Genomic DNA, 15,840 nt, shown 5'->3' on the forward strand with positions numbered 1-15,840 from the left:
GTTTTTTTTTTTTTTTACGTCGAATCGCGGCTCTATTCCGACGTGCAGCGGCTCCAATAGTAGCAGCTCACGTTGATGCAAATGAACATCCTTCGGTGCCACATTTGCCGAATAATACGGTTTTCCGTTGCCTCCTTGCTTCCGTCATGTAATGACTCGCCGTGCCCATGACGAGACCGCGCTCTTTGAAAGCGCCGTCCCGGCATCCGTCCTTGGGTGGTTTGGTTAATGCTTCAACAGGTTGGAGCCGATAGAGCGGCATTGACATCGGAAGTCGTAGCTTCGCCATGCTGTTCCATTGTGTCAGCCGCGGCGCCCATTGTGTCTGAGACGCGCAGCAACTTCCTCCAGTTTCACTCATTTGTCTCCGAGGTCGCACTTTTCTCCTCATACATTGTTCTCTCTTCGACAGTGTGCTTGCAGAGTCTTGGAAAAGGACTCGTGAAACCCGAGATCCCTGAATTGGCTTGCAAGGGCACCAGAGCAGCTCCAATCAGTTCACCGCGTGGTTCAAATTCAGCTGAGCTATTTTCCCTCCCTATATCTTTTATTCCCCATTCCTGTGCTGACCTGTTGAGGTGTCCTCGTAAGGAGAGACAGTTACGGGTCGGCACTTTTCTCTTCTTCTGTTATAACCACTTATATATTTGAAACATCGAAACTTGAGAATTTAATACTAGCATCGGGTGTCAGTAGGGCGTAGTCTCACGCTTCCGAACAACAACGAGCTTCTGTTCGTAAAAAGAGACGCCTGAAAAAAAGCCAGATTCATAATCAGGACTACAATGCCCCCCCCCCCCAAGTATTTAATGATAATATCCGGCCTCTTAATGTGCGATAGCCCTGATATGATCATAAGGCTCGCATTCCGGAACTCGCTGTAAATTTCGACCAGCAGATGTTCTTTAACGTGCAGTAACATTACACAGTACAATTAAGGGGTTCTCCAGTATTTCGTCACGATAGAAATGCGACCGCCATGGCCGCGATCGAACGCGTGACGTTGGGGTTTCACCGAACACCGTACATACATGCAATGCCACTGAGGCGGGCAAAACATCATGATTGAAAAATGAAAACATTATTTTAGGGGAATCACGAGTGAACATTGAAACAAAGGCTCTGTAATGGTGCCATTGATTTAGCCTTCTGTTTATAACAGCGCGAGGAGTTTAATTAAATAACTAAAGTGACGTGGGTGAATTGAATCTGGAAAACTATATATAGTATTACTTGTTGCTGGTGAAGTTGTGACAAGCCTACAGGAATGTAAAAAGGCTCGCGATGATCGTATAAGGGATGCGAATTCAGAAACTGTTTCGCGTCCTTTCCATGATCATCACGCGTCTTTTTCTGTTTTAGTAAGCTATAGACCACCCTACAAGTGCGACAAGAATTGTACAGCTTTTATGGGAGCATACAATATCTTGCTTTGAAAAAAAAAAAACTCGAAATTCGTAAAAACTTGGTTATCGTACCACGAAGCTGCCACCAGTGATACAAAAGATGTCATGACTTCCAGCGTGGTTTACGGGTCAGCCGACACACCACTAATGAATTAAGTGTCTAGGCACTACCTCTTTGGGTACATTAGCACAAACACAACTACATGTGGAACGACAAAGTTCTGAACCAATAAGAAATGCCCTATTGCCTACCCCCCCTCCCTTTTCTTTCTCTTGCTTGCATCATTGTACGTGTCCATTCACGAATACCACAAACTATTTTGCCATTCTCGTGATCATCCCTTTTTGTACTAATTCCGCAGTGATGCAGGAAAAAATTATTTAAAATAAAAACGAATAGTCTTCTGTGTACGAGGTATCCATCAGGCAGTCTAGCTTACTTTTAAGACAATCGTGACAAGGAACTGTGATATCAAGAAATCGATATTTACCAGATTGCGAGACGGTGCTTGCGACCAGTTCAAGCTGCTGCTTTTTACATTCCCCTTGAAGCCCTGTGTGCGATTGCTATGGATACGAAGTGGGCGGCCGTACGTACCAGATGCCCCACCTTAAGTAAATGCTACAGCATTCACCACTTTCCCAGCCACTATGGCTGGCTGGCATTGCAGTGTCATGAGTCACCTGAGCGGCTGTGTTTTGTTGCCGGCAAAATCTAAAAGCTCATCTATAACCACACCCAGCTGCTTTTTCATGGCACAAAGCAGGTTTAAATTTCTTCGTATAGTCATCCAATACACGAAGTGTGTCGTAATAAGATCGTGATTACAGGAATGTTAAAGTTCACAATTTATTGTCTGGGTGGTGCAGCCACATTTTTAAAGTACAACTTCGTTAACCTTCACGCTATTGAGAGCCATTTTCTTCACTTCCGTGCGGTAACATGACTTTTTTTCCCCTAGGACACCCAGCCACGGAGTCTTTCGCTAGCAGCAAAATATACATGAGCTTGATAAAAAAGGGAAAAAATGTACCGCAGAAAAGAAGGATATTTCAAGTAAGCCCGTTTTGCGAAGTCGTTATATCTTCGAAACATGGTTCAAGAACAAAACAAGAAAGAAGTGCGTTTCGGCTGCATGCTTATATTACTTGCGGTGACAGAACAATAAGTGATTAGCGACGTCAGCAAGATGAGCTTTTTTTTTCTGATAGACGTCACTAGAAGGAATTACCGATGCATGCAGGAACTGTTTGCCCCCTCTTTGAGTGTTCGTACAAGACTGCAAACACCAAGTCGTCAACGTGGAAAGAAAATGCAACTATGACTGATGAAAACGTGTGTATTCATCAAAACAACAGTACAACAAATGTCTATTTACAAGAGTTGGCCGTCAGCGCTAAAACAAGACACACAATGAAATCGCAACATACCCCTGCACAATAGCGGAAAGACATCACCGCAGCACACCAAACACACTAGCTGCTATCACAGCTTCTGTGGCGTCTGCGCTGCCGTAGTTTGCCATTAAAAAAAATGGTGGCGAAGTAAAAATGTTTTAAAACGTGCGCGTAATGAGGATGAACGTGCAATATGACTAAACGAGAAGTGACAAAAAATTATATTCAGTCCGCGCATGAGCATTTCGCTGGTCCCTAATCGGCCATCAGAAAACCATCGATGTAACGCCAACACATGCAAGCGCGCGATAGCGATGAGATGCACCTAACTACAGGAAAAGCGACGAAACGCTTTGACACAGTGCGCGTCACGTCGGCCTTAAACGAAGGCTTTCGGACGTCCATGGACTGTTGATGCAGTTCGTTTCTCGACACTACAATAAACACGGCAAGGCGCCATGTTTTAGAAGAATACACTGGGAAATAAATAGACGCTCCCGGTCAGCTGACTGACACCGCCACGACAACAATGCTGTCCCGCGAGGCACGCGCTGTCAGTCCCGACGACTCCGAGCCCGTTGAATGATGCTCGCGACGTCGCTTACATGCGCCAAGAACCTTTCGATGCCATATTTTCTTGCCCTTTCCTGCGATTTAGTGGGTGCGTATCTTCACTTCTCTTTTCTTAAGACCGACACCATTTACGTAGCCGTTCACATGGCCGTTGCCGTTCGTGAGGGCGCCGTTCTCGATGACGGTCATGCCATTCTTCGTGCCCTTCTCCCCTTCCTTCAGTGGCACGGTGGCTCGCGAAGTGGCCTCGTAGTTGCCACAGAAGAAGTGAACCTCACCCCTCTTGGTCCTCACGTAGGTGTGAATGTAGAAGTTGACGAACAGCACCAGGAAGAAGAAGCACTGGGAGGCGGCGAGGTAGGTGAGGAAGCGCGGGTAGCCGCAGTCCTTGAACAGGGGCACGGAGACAAATGCGATGAAGACTGCGAACTGGACGATCTGCATGGTGGTGATGTACTTCTTCCACCACAGATACTTCTGCACGGAGGGCCCCAGAGCAGCCAAGAAGTAGTACGTGTACATGACGATGTGGATGAACGAGTTGATGCAGACGCCCATGATGCCCTGGCCATCGGCGCCGAACGTGATGAAGAGCCAGCCGTTCCAGACGACCAGGCTGTGGTGGACGACGTGCAGAAACGAGATGTGACTGAACTTCTTGCGCAACAGGAAGAACAGCGTGTCGGCGAAGTCCAGGATGCGCACCATGAAGTACCACCAGCAGTACGACACGATGGCGATCGAACCCGGGTCCTTGAAGTCGATGCCTTGACATATCCAGCTGTAGCCACCGCCCAGGTATGAGTGCGATAGAAACTTGTAGAAGAAGAACGTGTTGAGCATAACCATGCAGGCGTTGTAGACCATGATGATGTGCTTGAGGTCATAGGCCTTGCGATCTTCCATGTACCGGGGCCCCCACACCTTGACCACGTACAGGTAGCCGGCGATGAGGGTCACCACCATCGTTGGGTTTCCAATCAAAGGGAAGTCTTTGGTGCGGGGGTCGGCCTGTGACTTGAGTTGTTCCACCAGGTCCATGACGTAGCTGGCCATTGTGGAACTATAATAGAAAAAAAAAACAGCACACCCCACGTTAGCGATTCAAGGGCGCCAAGGTCATCGCTAATGTTCACGCAATAAAAAACTAGATAAAAAAATGGATGCTTCAGAGCTGCAATAAAGCTGCTCGAAAACAACGGTCGGACATTCGAAACGTCCGCCAGCTGAGACTATAACGACATATTGTTCGCCGACACGCATGGTACAATAATACATACTAGCGATGCTAATTGACTGGTTACACGGAAGGCTCAGTTACTACAGTTAATAACTAAAGAGACTGCTGTAACGTGCAGAACACACCGGATACTACACGACGAATGTATCAAGTTCTACAAGGGCCGCTCTCTCCGCAAGGCAACCGCCACGCACCTGTGTTCCACTTCTGTAAACCGAGACGCGAATGGCATTCAGTAGCTGAAGTTTGTCACGAAACAACAATCGGATGTTTACGCACTATTGCACGTCAAAACGATGGGGATGCGTAAAGGATCGCTGAATTGCGGCGCTCCACTATATATTCACTTCGGTGATAGCAGAGCGCACTCTGCTGTCGATAGAAGCCGTTAGTGAAATATGCCTGTTCCATGCGTTGCTTCTTTTTTTTTTCAATGCATGGGTGGTGTCTAAACGTGGCACGAGGTGCCACTACAACAGGGAACAGACGTAACAACTGGTTTATCGAAGCTAGTAACTCCCGACATAAAGGCAAGAAACAGGTTATCGCCGCGTTTTGCTGACGCAAGGAGCAAAGCCTGGCTTTCGGAATAAAACTGATATTACTATCTTTCAAGCTTTGAAACATCATTTATTTCAACATTCGATATTCTGAGGGCCGTGGTCAAAAAGCCTCTAATGGGCTGTACTGGAACCACGACCCGTTACAGATGGGTGGCATCGATGAGAATTTTTATAGCTATGAAAATGTACAATACGAGCAAGCAGTTTTTAGTGACAGTTTATACAAGTGTAATCAAATAGAAAGATTGAAAAAAAAGAACTGAAAAGTTGAAACTGGAAAAAAATACAAGTGATCGTAATTATTTCTAATACATAGCAAATTAATAATGGAATGTAACGATACAATAAATACGAGATTAAAACCAAAGTCAGATTGGGCATAGGCCCATGTTACAGGGGAGAAAAAGATAGTTTGAAAAATTTTTGTATGTGTTTTATACCGCAAAATAACTAACCAGCATGATAGCTTTATTCTTCAATCAGGCTTATATAACATGTCAACCCGGTGTTCACAATGATTATAGTTCTTAATGAAAAATCATGCACTTCTCGGGTCGCCCCGACTCACCCACATCTTTCGCCTATGCCATCAATAACGTCAACCTCAAGTACGCGACATCATATAAATATGTCAGAGTTCAGCTAATCGATAACTTTTCTTGGCATGTGCACATTGAAAACATCACTAACAACGCCAACAGAATTCTCTGGTACATATGCAGAATTTTTTTTAAAACTTCATGTCATTTAAAATACTACTCTGACCTCACCGCGGTGGTCTAGTGGTTATAAGGTACTCAGCTGCTGACCCGCAGGTTGCGGGATCGAATCCCAGCTGCGGCGGCCGCATTTTCGATGGAGGCGGAAATATTGTTGGCCCGTGTGCTCAGATTTGGGTGCTCGTTAAAGAACCCCAGGGGGTCGAAATTTCTGGAGCCCTCTACTACGGCGTCTCTCATAATCATATGGTGGTTTTAGGACGTTAAACCCCACATATCAATCAATCATCAATGGAAGATATCATCATCATCTGCAATATGGGAAGAAAGAAAAGTTCTTTTTAGAACGCAGAGCCACTGCCAGGTGGCAGCGCCATATCATTTTAGCGGATCGTAGGAAACACCCGCTGTTTCGCTCACAGTGTATCATTGTCGACGATAAATACTACGGTCTTTATAATTAGGTACCTATGCATTTTTTCTATAAAGAAACACGCTACCTAACACTTACGTATTTGATGCTGCGCCTCAGATATGCGTAATATTTGCTGTTTGATTGACAATGTTCGCAAGTACGAACGCAGCTACCAGAGCAACAAGGGTTAGCGTTGAGCATGGGCTTAAAGTTTCACTAGGTGGTTGAATTGTTGGGAAGACACGGGTCGACACAGAGAGAACAGATAGACAGACAAAGCAAACCTTCTGTGTTGGAGTATCCAACGAAAGACCATAACGTCTTTAAATTCTGGCTACCTGCCCGAGGCCATGCGAAATCAGCACTCATCGATGCAGAAAAGCATGGTTTACGTGTGAGCCGCAGGCGAGGAATCTATAGGCCCTGTGGCTAACTAAGATTGCGACGCTGCGCCCTCCGTCACAGCTCGAACAAGTGGGATACACCACGTGCCCGGGAAACATTTGTTTCATCTGACGCTTATCCTGTACGATATTCCAAACGGAAATCGTTGAGACGAAGAAAGAGCAACATTGCGAGGCTTGTGAACACAATGTTGCGCAACACACTGCTTACGCAGGCATCGGAAAGGATGTTGCGTTATGTACGCTCAAGGCATCCAAGTAGTGGCGAAACCATGCGAATGAATGGAAAAGACGCGGAGAGGAAAATGCGCACGTGGATTAGATGCCGGAGGAAAGGTCGACTGCGTGACTTCGGAAGAGACCGATTCCATTCATTAAAAAAGGCCGATCATGGACGTAATTTCATCTATCTTTCCGATATATTACCACACGCGTTGCAGCTCACAATTACGTGCGAGGGAATAACTTTGAGACTTTGTATTACGTACACAGGTATTGCGCGGAAGGAAAGTTGAACATGTAATGTGCCCCAAAGACACTTTTGTAATTCGGTTGCGGCGTCCGATCACACAATACATTTGTTCACCCTTTGCAGCATACGTTGATTGGTAGGCTGACGCGTTTAATTCAAAGAATTTGGCTGACATTCTAACGCAATGGAGTTGACGCGCGCTGAGCTAGAAGACGAAAGCAGCAGGGGTGGAGGATGGGAAACACGATCGTTAAATGTAATACAAGCTTGCCACGCGGATGCACTCGTTTGGCCGAGTTCTTATCGATGCTGAAAGCTCTGGGTCGCGTGCCGTCGGTAGATTAAGCAATACTTTCCTCGTTTGTGCTGCCCTCGATGAATATCTGCACCGTTTCTCTGACAGCACCTGTAAAGGAGATAACTACCGCTTACAGTTTAAGCAAAAATAAAAAAGCAATCGTATACGATGAACTTGTACTATCAAAAATTATTGTTGCTGCTTTTCACTGACTAAGCTTTCTAATAAAGATCAGAAATTGTTTTTTAAAGCTTCCCGAATGGTTCGGTGACTTATGAATGGTTCAGTTGCTTATGAATGAACAAAAAACAGGTTTTTTGCCTTTTTGTTTCGACGAGCTTGTTTTTTTATTGAAATAGAAAATGAACGAAGGAGTTTTTGTCACCGTTACTTGGCGACGGCTACCCCTTTGAACTTGATTGGTACAAATAAAAATATAAAAAACAATAGCATCTATACATATATACAGTTCTACATAGGCTCGTTTTTTGTAAGACACAGTCGAATGAATCTAACAGGCAATTAGGTCAAGGAAATCATAGAGCGGATTATTGTTCTCCTCAACTGCAATGCAATAATTATGACTGGACAAAAATTATTCTTGGTGATCTTTCGTCCTTACGTCAGAATTGCTACACTAGAGTTAAAAACAAAAATGAAGATGATATGCGCTTTGAAACTGTCTAATTAATTCATTTGTCAACGCGTACTTGGTATATATATATATATATATATATATATATATATATATATATATATAATATTACTTTCTGGGTTAACGAGATAATTACGCATTATCTGAAGAGTAAATGAAAACACACTCAACTTCACAGTCAGCGTCGTGACAAGCAGTGACAAAGGCACTGAACTATTTTTCACCCCTGTTTACGAATCTACCGACAATAAAAAATATTAATGGAGCACTGAGAGCCACGGTAGCAAGTGACACCTTGAAAAATCTTACCAGGTATCAGCTTCCGTCCCAGCAGAAAGACGCCCTACGTAGCTTGTTCCGTCCACACGTCGGGGTCTCCTGGGATGCCAGAAGGAAGGCAAAACACGCCGTAAATCAGAATATTCGTTGCATGTTCAGTACTACAATTAATGATCATAAACGTAACTTTAGTAGTGCTCAGTCCTCGCTGTTGGGCTAGTTGGTGCATGTCTCAATTAAATAGTGAATACGCTCGTCCTGTCGGTTTCTATGATTTGTGTGGTCGTGATTGTAATGCGAAATTGACTAATAGAAATATCGCTTAGTTTTCCATGGGACAGCCTGTCTTTCGAGCTGCATGGTTATTGGCCCGTATGGGGTCTCCTTCACATCAGCTTCGTTTTGTGCTATGCAGTTCATACTAGTGAAGAGTCAAACTGCAACGCTTAGAAACAGGACTCGTGAGGTCGCAGAATATTATGGTGATTCTACACGTTGTCAAGTGATGATTGGAAGAAAAAAAAGCAATACCAAATTGTGTTCAGGTAGCCAAGATCACGCAGACGATGCAATGAATGAAAATAAGGCTATGAAAATCAATGGCGAATTGAAAATAGTCCACGCCTAAATGAATGACTAACTGAGGTTATGATGCAACCAAAATATCAAATAGGAAGAAGTAACATTTAAAAAAAATGCTAGACCACACCATCAAGAAACGCTAGCCACTAGACCACCCGCGGCCGTGGTGGTCTAGTGGCTAAGGTACTGGGCTGCTGACCCGCATTCGCGGGATCGAATCCCGGCTGCGGAGGCTGCATTTTTGATGGAGGCGAAAATGCTGTAGGCCCGTGTGCTCTGATTTGGGTGCACGTTAAAGAACCCCAGGTGATCGAAATTTTCGAAGCCCTTTCTCATAATCATATGGTGGTTTAGGGACGGTAAACCCCACATATCAATCAATAATCAATCAAGAACGCTCTATTTGACAAATGTTTTCCTGTTGTACACCCTTGTCGAGACAGTGGGAACAAGAAGAGAGAGAAAGTATAAAGAAGAGGCAGAAAGTATAAAAAAATTAACTTATCTGACAGCTTATCCACCGACTGCTTTTCACCGAGTGCTGTTTGAATTTGCGATCGGGTAGTTGAAGTAGAAGCGACTACTCACAAAGGCCACTGTTTTTTTTTTTATCTAGCATTTTTGTCTTCTTATTCTGTAACGCTGATACACACGGGGCGTTGACCCGGAATGACCCGGTTAAATGAAATGGAGCAGGATAAATAAATGTAAGCATGGCGCAGTCTAGCGTGTAAACACTGTGGCACTGTTTAAAACGGACACGTCTAATTTACCAACCAAAAATTATCTTTTAAAGATATCAGACATCTAATTGAAACATTATTTAAAGTTGAGGTACAGAGATATGGTTATCAATTAAGTAAGGCAATAAATATTCCACGATTCATACGTAAAAAAGACATTCATGGGAGATCGTGTGTATATTCCGGCGGTTAAAGCTTATTGTGTAGGAATCACGAAAGGGGGAATAGTTACGAAAATATGGTTACAGTCAGAACAGAGCATTACACATTCATTTTGTCAAGCTTGCTAATTGACGGGCTACAAGAACGCCGATGAAAAATGTTCTCTCTCGTCGCCCTTTCGCATAGACGTGCACACAGAGATTGCAATGTGATACAGAACCTCAATTTTTCGATAGCGCCGGGAACAAACAAGTTCCCTTTTAACCCTCCCTTTTTTTAAAAAGCCCGCCATGTCACCACCACATAGGGCGCGGAAAAAAGAGGCACGCCTCCTAATGAAATGTTGTAGGGCTAATCGTGAGGCATGTGAGAGCAGTGACCACGTACTCACGCACAGTGGCGGATGCGCGTAAATTTGGGTCGAAAAGAGAAGTGCGTGCGCACTTGCGTATCAATAGGAAATAGTTTGGTCTCGCGGTCAGTGTGTGACTATTATCACTCAGCGAACACGCCATAGGCACGTGAATACCACCACCGCTTTTCGTGTCACGTTGAGTTTCTTTTTTTCACTTCTAAATCGACGTCAAGCTTAATGCTCGTTTTAAACAGCCGGTAAAAAAAAAGCGCTCTACGTAAACTTTTGCAGTGTCTTTTTTTATGAATTTAAGTTTATATTAGTGGTACATAAAAAGTAAAACAATATTTCAGTATGAAAACACCTTTAGTATTCAGTGATCGACGGCCTCAGTGTTTGTTCGCGGTGCAAACAGCGTCGCCTTCTTCGACATAGCATTGACGTCTGAAACGAGCGCAAGTATACCACTGTTCTCGGCGTCCGTGCGGAACCGAAACACCGAGAAATACATGAAAAAGAAAAGTAGAGAGATTCGCTACGCTCTAGCTAGTAACTTTTATTGTTTAACAATGTTTAGAAGAAATCTCCTACTGGTACTACATTGAAGGTCAAGATCCAGTGCCTGCTCCGCCGCGGTGGTCTAGTGGCTAAGGTACTCGGCTGCTGACCCGCAGGGCGCGGGTTCAAATCCCGGCTGCGGCGGCTGCATTTCCGATGGAGGCGGAAATGTTGTAGGCCCGTGTGCTCAGATTTGGGTGCACGTTAAAGAACCCCAGGTGGTCAAAATTTCCGGAGCCCTCCACTATGGCGTCTCTCATAATCATATCGTGGTTTTGGGGCGTTAAACCCCACAAATCAATCAATCAATCAATCAAGATCCAGTGCCTATAGACAATACATTCAAACGGGGTGGCAAGTGAACGGCTGGGTGGCGCGAACAGTCGGTTTTTCAAATCAAGAAACTGGCTAGCAGACGCTGCCTATGTCAGCGTTGAGAGGCGAGAGAGGGGGGAGCGTACGGGAAGAGGGAAGGTGCACGAATGCACTGTCAGGATGGTCACGCCGCATACCGGATTGAGCTTGATCTTAAGACGCTTCGCCTCTAAAACATACATGCGCACACACAGGCAGGGCGTTCCTATCAGAACCATTCTCATAGACCAGTTGGAAACATAACATAAAGTGCATTGTCGTTGCCCAACCTCTTTAGTTGGTGCTCCTGTCGATGACGCTGGATGATTTCTTCCGAAAGAGTGGGGTCATAAAGAGTGGGGTCATCCATAAAGCTTTTTTTTTTATTAAAAAGAGGGGACTCTGGCACTGAGATAATTCAGCGACCATGAGAATGATGTGTACGACATTGATTTGCCAGGTCTTCGTGCTTGCGGGCGGGGAATGCCATTGTGGATTCATTTATTGCTGTGTTTTGTTTTGTTTCGAAGGAAAGAACAAACCGTTTTTTTTTTACTTCGTGACCCAATTCGAAGTGGTAAGCGTAAAGGATTAAGGTTGTGAATCGTAACTGTCAAACATTTGCCGGTCATTCTTTGGTGACAAAGCACCTTCACGCCACGCGAAGCCAGAATGAACGTTAAGTACGAAGACTGGGCAAATGCTATGCTATATCCATGATTACCATGCTCGCTAAAGCGCCATACATTGCAGCTCCTATAGACACTAGCGCCAGAGTTTCGCAAATTATGTGTATTTAGGAAACTCTAAGAGATATTTCAATTTATCAAGCCTGTTACCAAGCGAACTTCTCTGTGAACAGTACTGTGCATGGTCAGTCGCACAGGATATGCTAGATCGTTTCTTCACTGCCGCAGGCTGTTTTGTCAGCTATTCCTATGCGTGGAGCGCGTTAACGTGTAGGTAAATACGACGCCCAACCACAGCTCACCAGCTCCAAAGTGAGAGACAGCTACGACGCCGCCCTTATTTCTTCACTCTTTTCTTTAGAACCATTTCGCTACCGACCCTGAACTATGCGCGAAAGTCTAACAGTCTCTTCTACTGGCTACGAAGTGCCCTGTTTACGCACAGCTCAAGCTCACTTAAGCAGAGTGCTCTACTGATTATTTACTTTAGTAGAGGTCTTCAACACTTACAGAAATTAAAATGACTAATTAGTTAGGGTAAGATCGGGTAAATCGACAACAAATTGAAAATAGTAAACTATATTTTTATTTCACTCGCTACGATTAAATGTCAATGCAGAAACTTTCCTTTGGGTACAAGGTACGTGCTGCATAAATATGACCATCTTGCCACAGTTCAGAGGGGTGTTTTAAAAATAAATAAAGAATGCATTACATGTTTTGCGAGACATCTAAATGCACTAGATGTCTCATGAGACAGCGTCAAGAGATTTCATCTCTTCGGATTTCGCTCTAGAAGCACCTGAAATTCACACTGTGGGCCAGCACGCAGTCTTCACACGCCCACTTCTCGAACACCACGCAGTGAAACCAGACAGAACTGGGCGCTGTGTTGCTCCAAAGCTCCTAACAGATCAAGCACCCCCCGTCTTTCTGTGTGCTAATGCTGTCTTTCGTAAAACGCTTGCGCTTCACTTCGTTATTCAATGATTGGAGGCTATATATACGTCCTGACGTATTTTAGCCTCTTTTTGCCATTTCGAAGCAGAACTGCACGGGCATTTCCTGGCTTTCAACTTCGTCAGGCGGACTTCGCAAGGCAATAAATTTTGTATTTTTGTCACTTTTTATTTTTATCATTCCGGCTTGGAAAAGGCTTATTGAAACTCGATTCGAAGACATGTTCGTGAACCGCTCAACTTGGAGATTCTTTTATTTTTTTTTCATGCACACTTTGACAGCATCCTTGTGAACGAGCAACAGCCTCACTGTTTCGCAAATTCAGTGAGTCCGGTCCCATACAGCAGTCAGCGGCTTTTCATGGCGTTTTCCACTTATGAAGCTCTATACAATATTTAACTGTGCGTCCTAGCTTTCCTAAACAAAAAAAAATTATATATATTTAGTATGAGTAACTGATTCGCTCAATAAGACATATTATAAGGTATTTCGGTGCCTCTTGTCGCGCTTTGCCCCTCCCACATTCGCAAATTCACAACCAAAATTCACTTTGGCCCCATCCACTAAATGAACCAAATGTTTGCTCGTATGTAGCTAGTAGTACAAACAAAACAAATACGTAACTTGTACTGACATCGAAGTAGCTTCATGCAGGATCCAAAAAATTTGTTCGGGCAGAATTTCTCCCCTTTTTGACGAGTCATGAACGAACCGAACTCACGGCAGCTTAGTTTTTCTTCTATATACGCGAACGCTGTGAGCAATGACAAACTTTTACACGTAAAAAATAGACAACTACCAGTGCCTATCACTGAAGTATATAGAGAAACAAAGAAATATACTTTTCGTATTAGCTACAGAAGTAGGCGAAGTCAAAATGTCGCGTTTCACGCCGTGTCTTATTTTACCCCTCCCTACCCTAAGGTGCGAGCAATGAAGTCGAAGTTTTCAACGGATAATACTGAAGTCACGCGGCCATTTTTTTTAGTATTTGTTCATCGATTGTTTTGCATTTATTCTTCTCAGTTTCTGATAGTCTCCTATTTGCAAAGGTTATAATAACTAGGCTCAAACAATGCCATGAACGCACGAAAGTAAATGGCGAGTTCTACCACAGAGCAGGAGATGAAAAAGGAAGAAGCTGAAGATTTAAAACAACTAGCGTGCGGTAATCAAAGCGTCGTTTTCTCTGGGCCTAAGGAGCAAACAAAGAAAGAAACAAGCATTCGGAAGGCTAAAGGTGGCCGTTGCTGCCATCGCGTCACTGCATACCTTCGGCAGCGGAAGTCGGCCCAACAGAAGCGTACAAACCAAATTAAATAAAGGTAGCGTATTCAGGTGACTCCAAAAGCAGCTGTAAACACAAGAAGCAGCGCGATTTGCGCTCGACGACGTTACAAATTGTGTGAAACTTAAAAAAAAAACTGAGATCAGGATGCGATATTCTAATGTTAACCATGAACAGACTAATAAAAATGCGAAAAATTGCTTGTACTTTGTATTCTACAATTGCAGCGAGTTGACGGGTACAAAAAAAAAATGCGCGTAGCAGCCACCACCATTGTCATGGATTCCACTTGCACGTGGAGTCTAGTTCGAAAGTATCCAGGACAGTTCATGTGGTACTTGCCGCCACCCGAATAACACAATAGCCCTCGCTTCTGTGCAACAGAAGATGGCGGCAGGCACAAAGCTTCCAGTGAGCCAAACTCGGTGAAACAAGTTGGAAAGTAACGATCGAAAAGGTTTTCAAAGGAAGAGAAGTCCGTGCTTCCTTAGTCCCCGTTTCCTTCTTTTCTTGTTTTTTTTTTTAGTTCCGCTGCTCAAGGCCGTATTAGTAACAATCAAGTACCAAGAGGTACATAGACGGTCTAGAGAGGCCAACCTCATGGGAACTTCCATAAAGAGAAACCGCTTGACGGCGTTCACTTTTGTGCAAAAAAAAAAAAATGACCGACACAGGTGTTCGGACATTTACTGGCTGCGGAGCTGGATCGCGGGCGCCGGAGACATCAGTGTAACCAGCGATACGTTTGCTTATGAAGGAAATGGATTCAAAGTTTGTATTTTTAAGCATTAATATATCTGCTCCGTTCTAGCTCAGACATCAAATTATCAGAGTAAAAGGGGGGGGGGGAGGAGCTATTTTTGTGTGCATAATCAAGTAGTTAACATTTTCTTGTTCTTCGCGCAGAATTTCATACGGCACACCAGAATGAAAAAAGTTAGCTGACGACGATGAAAATATTAGATTGACGATGCACATTCAGGCATGAACACATACACACACACAAAGAAAAAACGCGAGCAATAGAGATCAAATATTCGCGAAGTAGCAAGTTTAATTGTAGACAAAACGAAAAGAAACTAAGCTGATGGCACTCCCGTCACGGTACTTACGACAACTCTCGGCACTTGTATCCACCGCTTGAAGCAATCCGCACCCGACGACGCGCAGAACAGGAAAATAAAACAGAAAGCGAAAAGAACTCCACGCAGGATGCTCCGAACCACCGGTCGGATCGGCGCACACGACCGTCGGCAACCTCAAACCAAACAAAAAACTGCCGTTGCCAGTGGAGAACTGGGCTTCGCGAAACGCGCCGATGTTTTTTTCCGATCGCTTTGCCCCGGCCCGCCTTGAGCGACTGGTGACGGCCGAGAAAGTGCGAACGCTATTTATGCTCCGGATTCGAGAGGTTCCTGCAACCACCGACTGCTGCTCCTGCCGGCATCGGGAGGACGAAGAGAGGAATTGCTGCGGGGCGAGGAGGAGGCCACGCGCGCAAGCCACCGTCACCGCACCTGGTCTCGCCGTCGAAAGGTAGCGGTGGAGAGTATGCGAGAAGTCGCGCTAACGAAAAGCCAAGAGAGAGGGGGGCGAAGGGGGCAAAGGGCGAGAGAACGCGAGATGCGCCGTGAGGAAGGTAACTCAACAAGTGCGTGGCTTCGCGCGAGCATACGTTCTTCTTCTTTTCCCCAACTTCGGGCGTCCCAACGTACCTCGCTTATTGT

General features: G+C 44.7%; 1 protein-coding gene across 4 annotated transcripts; it reads right to left on the reverse strand.

The window, feature by feature from the left end:
• Nucleotides 1-2,728: 2,728 nt before the first annotated feature.
• LOC119170339 (very long chain fatty acid elongase 7-like) lies at nt 2,729-15,483 on the reverse strand. Of its 4 annotated transcripts, XM_075876778.1 has the most exons (4): nt 15,226-15,483; nt 8,453-8,521; nt 7,547-7,596; nt 2,729-4,440 (listed from the first exon to the last, which is right to left on the reverse strand). In XM_075876778.1, exon 4 carries the CDS (start codon nt 4,431-4,433, stop codon nt 3,459-3,461), a length of 975 nt encoding a protein of 324 aa, XP_075732893.1. In that variant the 5' UTR covers nt 4,434-4,440; nt 7,547-7,596; nt 8,453-8,521; nt 15,226-15,483; the 3' UTR covers nt 2,729-3,458. The 4 variants fall into 4 exon arrangements, with proteins under 4 accessions (XP_075732893.1, XP_075732903.1, XP_075732885.1 ...); XM_075876788.1 differs by lacking the exon at nt 7,547-7,596 and having other exon boundaries at nt 15,229-15,483; XM_075876770.1 differs by lacking the exon at nt 7,547-7,596.
• Between the last annotated feature and the right edge of the window lie 357 nt (nt 15,484-15,840).

This window comes from Rhipicephalus microplus, chromosome 2 (assembly GCF_043290135.1).
Source record: "Rhipicephalus microplus isolate Deutch F79 chromosome 2, USDA_Rmic, whole genome shotgun sequence".
Classification (NCBI taxonomy): domain Eukaryota; kingdom Metazoa; phylum Arthropoda; class Arachnida; order Ixodida; family Ixodidae; genus Rhipicephalus; species Rhipicephalus microplus.